The sequence below is a fragment of the Ipomoea triloba genome, chromosome 9, assembly GCF_003576645.1.
Source record: "Ipomoea triloba cultivar NCNSP0323 chromosome 9, ASM357664v1".
Classification (NCBI taxonomy): Eukaryota; Viridiplantae; Streptophyta; class Magnoliopsida; order Solanales; family Convolvulaceae; genus Ipomoea; species Ipomoea triloba.
This window is the reverse complement of record NC_044924.1, coordinates 23,260,815-23,269,983: the sequence shown is the minus strand read 5'-3', so window position 1 is coordinate 23,269,983 and position 9,169 is coordinate 23,260,815. Positions and strand designations below refer to the sequence as shown.

Genomic DNA, 9,169 nt, shown 5'->3' with positions numbered 1-9,169 from the left:
AGTGTGCATCAATAGATCAGAATGTGACGATGGTTTATTCTCATCTATAAGAAATAGCAAAGTTTGTATCCATAGATAAAAATCTGACGATAGTTTCTTCTCATCCATAAGAAATAGCAAAGTTTAGCATCTATACTGTACCCCTATGCTACGTCTTCTGCACTCCACGTTGCACTAACCAGATCAGAACACACAAACAAACACAGAAAAGAAATAGCAAAGTTTGCATCCATAGATTTGATTTTTATGAGTGACGGTAATAACGTTACCGGATGTATTTGAGTATTATTTGTGTAATGTTCGGTACAGTGTTTTGAGTACAGTATCAGTTCAGTGTGTGTTTTTGTCTAGTAAGAAGTGTCGTGTTTCTACAAGTGTTGTGAGCCTTTTTATCTTCCCCAGCGCAGTAATAGAGCGTTAATGCTAGAAGTGTTGAGCATTAACGCTGAGGAGCTTTGAGGAACCGTTTGAGCATTGATGCTGAGGAGTTGAGGAACGTTGACCATTGATGAAGAGCTGAGGACCGTTGAGCATTAATGCTGAGGAGCTGAGGAGCCGTTGAGCGTTAATGCTGAGGAGTCGTTGGAGTGAAGTGCTGAACGGCTGACCATCCATTCATTACCTTCGGGTCGGTGCTGAACTGCTGATGATTTGGGTTAGTGCTGATGCCCAGTTATCCTGTCACCAATCCCCCCACTCCCTATCCAACGAGAGTAGTAGAGGTGGTTTGGGAGTAATCACATGTGAATTTTTTTTTTTTTAGACGGTAAGAGTAATGTGGCCGAGGCCTGACCTCGGCCAATTTTTGGCCGAGGTCAGGCCTCGGCCAAGGTTGACCTCGGTCAAAATTTAATTGATCGAGGTCATCTCGGCCATTTTATTTTTTTTTTATTTTTTTTGTCTTGTTTTTTTTTGTTTGTTTTTTTTTGGGCGCTTTGTGCGTGAACTCACTTCGACCAGCCGTAGGCTCGGTCAAAGGTCAGCTCTCCCGTCAGGTGGCTAGCGAGATTGGATCTCGTGCCGGCCCCAAGGGAATAGAGTGTTTGTTTTTTTTTTTTAAATGATAACTAGGACGGACCATCAGCGAATGACATGTTTTTTGCATTGCGCGGGCTTCTCCTTTAACTCACTGTCTCTTCCTTCCTCGCCTTGGTCGCACCTTCTCTTCTTGTTGTTGCAGGCTGATGGCTCAGGATCTTCCTTTCGCCACACATTGTCAGGTAGGCCTTGTTGATGCTGGTACTGTCCCGGATACTTAACGAATTGAGTAAAGTATCCGCTCTGCACCAATTCCTCTACTTGTCATTTTAAAGTATGGCACTCGTCAGTATCATGTCCAATCTGCCGGTGGAATCGACAGTACTTGGTTTGGTCCTCGCATGTAGAAACTGTCATACACTCTGAGGGAAAATGCACCATTCCCATTTCCTCAGCGTGACTTAGAATCACGCTAACCGGGTGAGTAAGAGGTGTTAAGTGTCGTGGTGGGGCGAGACGAGGCCTTTCTTGAACTTTCCCCTTCGTTGCGGATAACTGGTTTGGGTGTGGTGCATGGTTGGTTGGACCAATTTTGTCAGGTTGCACACTCTTCCTGCCATCTTCCTCATCTTTCTTCTTTCTATCAGCCTCCTCGGCCTCAGCATAGCGGTGTGCTATCCTCATTAGCTCCTCATAGGAGCGTGGATGGTGAGTGTTCAGCTGTCTATGAAAATTTCCTGACCTTAGTGCTTGGATGAAGATGAGAATTGCTGCCTTTGAATCGAAATCATATACGTTGTTGACCTCTTTTTTCCATTTGCTTAAAAAGTCTCGCAGGCTTTCCCCCTATCCTGTTTTACCCCGCAAAGATGCGAGAATGGTTTTTTATGTTGTATATTTCCGGAGAAATAGGTCAAGAAACTTTTGGACAGCTCTGCAAAGGTCTGAATTGATCCGTCCGGGATTGTGTTAAACCAATCTTGCGCCGTTTCGTCCAAAGTGGACAAGAACGCTCTGCAAATGATGGCATCACTTGCCCCAATCATCACCACGGTTGCTTTGTATCTCGTCATATGGGCACGCAAGTCAGAAGTACTAGTGTAGGCCTTGATGGTGGGCAGTCGAAAATCTTTTGGAAGAGGAACTTCCATTATGTCCGGAGAGAATGGAGTGGCCATTCTTACCTCCGGTTCTGGTGAATGTTCTCTTGCTTCTACATGTTTGGGGTTTGCGTGAGTGTCGTGGGATGACACGAAGTTGGCCCCCTAGACTCACCCATTCCTTCTATCTGGTGCTGATGCAACTGCTCACCTTGTTGTGGACCCGTAGCCCTTTTGGTCTTCGGTTGTGCCCACAACTTTGGCTGGATAGTAGCCTTTCCACCCCATGGTCCCATGACGGGCATAGAAACGGTCGGCCGACAAGCTGCACCATGATACAAACGTTGGGTCTTCTGTTCACCTATTTCCTCATTCTGTGCGGATACCTGGTGCAGTTGAGCTTGAGATTGTACCTCCACCTTTGGAGGAGGCGGTGGCAGTGGTGAAGCCTAACCTCGCATCCCTGCTACTAGCTGGACCATCGTTGCTACCGCCTGTTGAATGACGTGCGCCGCTGCTTGGAAGTCCGTGGCTTGGATGGGAGCAGCGTTCACTAGCAGGGGAGCACGGCCCCCATCGTGGTCGTTGTTGAGTTGGCTACGGAGATCACCCGTAGGGTGACAATTGTTCTCTTGACGAGATTCATGAGAGCTGCTGGATCCAGATTGCGCCATCGCCAGCGATGAGATGAGCTGGGTGTTTTGTGATTTGTGAAGATTGCCTGAGATCTTGAGTTCGGATCTCAACGAGAGCACCAATGACGGTAATAACATTACCGGATGTATTTGAGTATTATTTGTGTAATGTTGAGTACAGTATCAGTTCAGTGTGTGTTTTTGTCTAGTAAGAAGTATCGTGTTTTTACAAGTGTTGTGAGCCTTTTTATCTTCCCCAGCGCAATAATAGAGCATTAATGCTAGGAGCGTTGAGCATTAACGCTGAGGAGCTTTGAGGAACCGTTTGAGCATTGATGTTGATGAGCTGAGGAACGTTGAGCATTGATGAGGAGCTAAGGACCGTTGAGCATTAATGCTGAGGAGCTGAGGAGCCGTTGAGCGTTAATGATGAGGAGTCATTGGAGTGAAGTGCTGAACGGTTGACCATCCATTCATTGCCTTCGGGTCAGTGCGGAATTGTTGATGATTTGGGTCATTGTTGATGCCCAATTATCCTGTCAATGAGTTTCCAATTACCTATACATGTACACTTATCTTCAACGGCAAGCAGCTTGAGGCAACTGCATCCCCACCAACTACAACATCCAGGAGGAAACCTATAAGGTACGACTGATATTACTAAAATTCTACACCCAGAAAAAAGAACTAATCAAACCTTCGAGAGCTTGCAATCCGTGCGGGAGGAGAATTCTATGGTAGTGGCGGTTGCGGTTGCGATAAGGAGAAGAAGAGAGGAGGTGGTGGTTGTTGTGGAGGCAGAGAATGCTATGGTGGCAAACTGGTGACAACGCGGTACGATTGCGGAGGAGAGAATAAAAGAAGACTGAAGAAAAAGAGAAGTGAAGTGAGATGGTGGCTGTAAAGAAAACTGTGAAGAAGAAGAGAAGTGAAGTGAAGGCTGTGAAGAGGATGAGCAGTACACGACGTATCTTGTATTTTTTTTTAATTCAATAGACATACGACGTCATAGGTGTTTAATATTTTTTTTTTTGCATTCTCAGAAGTTCAACGTAACACCAAACTTTGAATTTTTTTTAAAAAAATTAATAGGCCTACGACGTCTGTTTTTATAAAAACCCGACACCGTAGGTGTTTCATAATTTTTTTTAAAAAAAAATTATTTAGATATATTTACTAAAAAATAGAATTAATTTATATATACAACCTCAATTTTGTAAGTAATCGATGTCATATACTAATAATAAAAAAATTAAAAACTTAGTTATAGGATACGATGTCGGTTTTATAAAAAAAACCGACGTCGTATATGGTATTCATTTTTTTTAATTTTTAATAATTCATTTATGACGTTGATTACTATAAAAAACCGACGTTAAAAGTGTTATTTAAAAAAATTATAAATTATTTTATTGTTTTGACGCCGGTTTTGGTAAAAGTCGACGTTGAATGTTATTTTTGTAGTAGTGTTCTTGGTCAATTGAGCGACTTATTTAAGGGATTGAGTTTAAACAGAATGGAAAACTAGAGGGTTTATGTTTTAATGAAATGTTGATCTTAGGACTTGGTTTAAGTGTAATAAAGTTTGGATGATGGATTGATTCGTTAAATTGTTTGAGTAAGACGACTAAGAAGCGAATTTGAGAACTATGTGCTTATAAGTGCTTTGAGTGTTCAAATTCTGAAAGAAGTGCTTGGAAGTTGTGGTCTACAAATTGAAAGTGTGTAAGCGAGAGCTAAGGGTGCCCTATTCTATTTAAGTGTTGTTGCTTTGAGCAAGTGATCTTATGAGGTCAAGCTTCTCATTTCTTTCCTAGAATCAAATGCCTTCTTATTGAAATTTCTTTCCATTTTTTCAGACCTCGTTTTTGTCTTCTTATCAAAATGATTTTTAGCTTTGGGGACGAAGCTCCTTTTAAGGGGTAGAGTGTGGCACCTCGTAATTTCAAACGATCTATTTTAATAATTAATAAAATATTATCAAAAGTAAAATTTATTTTTCAATCCTAAAATATTTTAGCCCAAATACTTTCAAAATAATTATTTTTTAAATAAAATTATTTTATGGCCCATAATTTTATACCTAAAATCTATCTAAAACGAGCCTGCTAATCTTATTTTATAACTATCAAAATTTCCTGAGCCCAAATTATTTAATTTCCTAAGGCTAAATAGTTTTTTTTAGCCCAATTTATCAAGCCCAATTCTTTTAAGCCTAATTTCTAAATTAAATTTGTGACTTAAAGTAAACCCTAATCTCCATTACTAGTCGTCGGCAGATTATTGTGTGGACCATGGTCCACGCAGCTGTGTAAACCATAATAAAATGTACATTTTTAATGTACTAAATGTACATTATTTTTGTACTGAACGTACATTATTTTTATACTATAAAAATAATGTACATTCAGTACACAAATAATGTATATTCCTTGAATATAATGTACATTATTTTTATATTGAATGCACATTATTTTTAGAGTTAATACCCAAAATGGTCCTCCGACTATAGCGTAATACTTGATTTAGTCCCGAAGTATTTTTCATACCCAATTTAATCCTCTGTCTTTTGAAATCACACCCAATGTCGTCCACCGTTACAATTGCCGTCAATGATCCGTTATTTTGAGGGCAAACTTGTCATTTTACTTGGTCCAATCCCGTTTCTTCCTCTAGTCTAGTATCTTCCTCTGGTCTGGTCTCTATCGCGACTCCATCTTCTTTGCTATCCGTCGATTAAACACAAAATATATTACCCAAAGTCGAAACCCGTTTCTCGCTAAGTGTAAAAATGGTAGAAATCAAAACCTAATCTGGAAGTCGACTGGAAATTGCACTGCGATTAGCTAGGGTTGGGTGATTTTGCTTCAACAATGCGGTATAGCAGAAGGCTTGGAGGCGGGGAAATCCCAAATTACGGTATACGATTCTTGACCTTGTTTGTTGATTGTTCGATTGTTGTAGTGCCAAAGTGAGTATATATAATGCTGTGTTGTATAGTGGAAAGTACTTTCCAGCTTAGTGTAGGGTCCATGGTTTGTTGTTTACTGCAATTTTTTTAGAGTTGTATGCTGGTGGTAATGGTAGGGACCATCTACTTTCCAGCTGTATTGCTTTGCTTAGTTATTTACTGTACATTGTGTGGAGTATTTGTTTAAAACCTCGAAATGCTGCAATGTAAATCTGTCATCTGCTTTGTTGTCTTTATTAGGTTCGGGACCACATATTTTTGAAATACATATTGAATTGAGTTATTGCTGCTTTGTCATGTTAGTTGGTTTATTTATATAGTTTTATGTTGACCTATTGAAATCAGGAGAAGAAAATGATGTGTTCACAGTTAAGATTAGACATGGGGGAAACTTAAGTCATTCTGGATCTACTTCCTATGTGGGAGGGTATTGTGATTATTTTGATAATGTTGAAGTAGATGAATGGGGTTATATGACTATTAAGGATCTACTAAATGACTTAGGGTTAAACATTGAGGATTGTAATGTATATGCAGTGGTTGGGGATAAATTGACTAACGTGATTTCAGATTTAGAGGCATGGGATTTAATAGATTTTGAAGGTAGGGCAAGAGAAGTTGAGTTATGGGTTGGTTTGGGTGAATTGGATGCAGTAAGTGAAGAGGAGGGTAGTGAGGATGGCTTGTTTGACTGTAATATTGATTACAATGAACAAGAAGGTGATGACATTGAATTTGCAAGATCAATTGATCCAACTGTGGAGTATGATGGTGTATTGCCAGGTGAGAAAGGTGTGGGTGAAGATGAGGAGCAACGGGAAAATATTGACCCTCCAATTGAATATTCTGATGAAGGGTCACCATATGGTAGTGATGAAAAAGGGGAAAAAGAGAAATTCCCACATTTTAGGGCTTGTACTGACAAGGAATGTCCTGTGTTTAGTATTGGCTTAAAATTTGCTTCTAAATCTGATTTTAAAGATGCCATAATACAGTATGCTTTTAAGAATGGGAAGGATTTAAAATTCTCTAGAAATGATAAGGTTCGGTATGTGGTGACTTGCAAACACATTGGACGCCCATGGTCAATCACTCTTAGGTTAGAGCAACATTCTAATACTTGGAGGGTTACTACCTTTAATGATTCCCATATTGATTGTCCTTGGGTGAAAGAAAACAAAATGGTTAAGGCAACTTTGTTGGCAAAAAGGTGGAAGAATGAAGTGAAAGGCCATTCTACATGGACAACCAAGGAGTTTAGGGCCAAAGTATGTAGTGATGAGCATTTCACTGTGACCAAGAGGCAAGCAATAAAGGCTATGAAGCTTGCTAGGTCTGCAATTAAGGGAGAGCTTGAGGATCATTTCAACAAGTTTTGGAGCTACTACCATGAGATACAAAGGTCTAACCCAAACACAACTTCTTTGGTTAAATTGAGTAATGTTGTTGAAGAAGAAGGGAAGAAAAGTTTTATGAGGTGGTATGTAAGTTGGGAGGCATGCAAAGAGGGGTTTAAGCACTGTAGGAAGATTATAGGAGTTGATGGCTGCCATCTTAAGGCCAAGTATGGTGGAATGTTGCTAACTGCCACAGCATTAGATCCCAATGATGGTATTTTTCCCCTTGCTTATGCAATTGTTGAGGGAGAAAATAAGGAATCTTGGATTTGGTTTTTGCAAATACTAAGGAATAGCTTGGGGATTACTGATGTTGGTCAGCATTACATGACTTTTGTTTCAGACAAACAAAAAGGCTTAATTCAAGCATTTCAAAAAGTTTTTCCAAATTCAAGCCATAGGTTTTGTGTTAGACACTTGTGTGCCAATATGAAGACAGCTGGTTTTCATGGAAAGGCTATTAAAGATACATTGTGGACTGCTGCTAAGGCAACTACAGTCAATCAGTTTACCACAACAATGAGAAGCCTGAAAAAAATGGACATAAGTGCCTTTAAATGGCTGACAGATAAACACCCTAGTGAATGGTCAAGATCACACTTCAATGAACATGTTGTGTGTGATATGCTAGTGAATAATGTATCTGAATGCTTTAATGTGTGTGATATGCTAGTGAATAATGTATCTGAATGCTTTAATGCAATGATAATGCTAGTGAATAATGTATCTGAATGCTTTAATGCAATGATACTTGAAGCAAATAATGTATCTGAATGCTTTAATGCAATGATACTTGAAGCAAGGGAAAATCCTCTAATAAATTGTCTAGAGAGTTTAAGAGCAAGGGAAAATCCTCTAATAAATTGTCTAGAGAGTTTAAGGGAGATTTTGATGAAAAGATTGTTTGAGAAAAGGGAAGAAGCTAGAAAATGGAAAAGACCAATCTGCCCAAACCTTTTTAAGAAGTTAGCTGCCATTGAGAAAGCTGTTGGAGGATACATGCCTATACAGTGTGATTTGATGCTATTTGAAGTGAAGGGAATGTATACAGATGAACATGAGAAAGTAGACTTAGGAAGAAGAATGTGTTCTTGCAGGAAGTGGGATTTGACTGGAATTCCATGCAAACATGTTGTTGCTGCAATTTGGATGAAAAAACAAAGCCCTATTGAGTATGTTAATATCTGTTACAGCAAGGAAACATACTTGGCAGTGTATGCAAGATCCATAAATCCTATGCCTAGTCCTAATAGATGGCCTGAAATAGAAAGAGTGGCACCACTACCCCCTACGTACACTGCAAGGGCTGGAGGCCTAAAAAACTAAGGAAAAAGGGAGCAGATGAGGTGACACAAAAACCAAAGGGTGCCAATAGATTTTCAGTTGATGGGATCCATCTTTCAAGGACCCATGTGACATTGCATTGCACCTACTGTAAGCAAAAAGGACATAACAGTAGAAAATGTCCATTGAAAGGGAATCAGGTAAAGAAATCATTGCTTTGCACCTACTTTACTATCTCACTGTTATTTACTACCTCATTGCATTCATTTTCCTTTTTAGCCAAAGAAATCACCACAGCAGAGACGGCCATCATCACAACAGCATGCAAATGAAGCATCTTCTCAGGATATTCCAGAGTCTCAACCCATTCCAGATTCAGCCCCAGAAAATCCATCACATGAGGTAGTTTTAAGCTTTATTAAACTTACTTTACTATCTCTCTGTTTTTGTGCTTATTTCTGTTTCAAGTTTGTATTGTGCTTGTTTCAGATTGAAGTAGGACATCAGTTTTATAATGATGAAATGCATAGCATAAATCTGCCCGGTGAAACAGAGAATCCATTTGTTGAGGTAATCTTACTTGCAAAATCTGGTAAACAATTGCTTGACAGTTTGAGGTACTTGATGAATTATGTTTATGTGTTTGTTCTAGTTTGAAGTAGGGAATGATGAAATCCATACTCTAAATATTCCAAGTGAAACAGAAAGTCCATTTGTTGAGGTATTTTTAAGGCTTACATGTTGGTTTGCATTTGTTTTACAGTTTTAGGTTGTAGATGAAATATGTTAATGTATTTGTATTCA

The 9,169-nt window shown here is 39.4% G+C and overlaps 1 protein-coding gene across 1 annotated transcript; it reads right to left on the bottom strand.

Annotated features, from left to right (window-relative positions):
- Positions 1 to 1,080: 1,080 nt before the first annotated feature.
- LOC116029780 lies at positions 1,081 to 2,156 on the bottom strand. Its single transcript, XM_031271822.1, has 3 exons — positions 1,839 to 2,156; positions 1,456 to 1,752; positions 1,081 to 1,281 (listed from the first exon to the last, which is right to left on the bottom strand). Exons 1-3 carry the CDS (start codon positions 2,154 to 2,156, stop codon positions 1,081 to 1,083), a joined length of 816 nt encoding a protein of 271 aa, XP_031127682.1.
- Between the last annotated feature and the right edge of the window lie 7,013 nt (positions 2,157 to 9,169).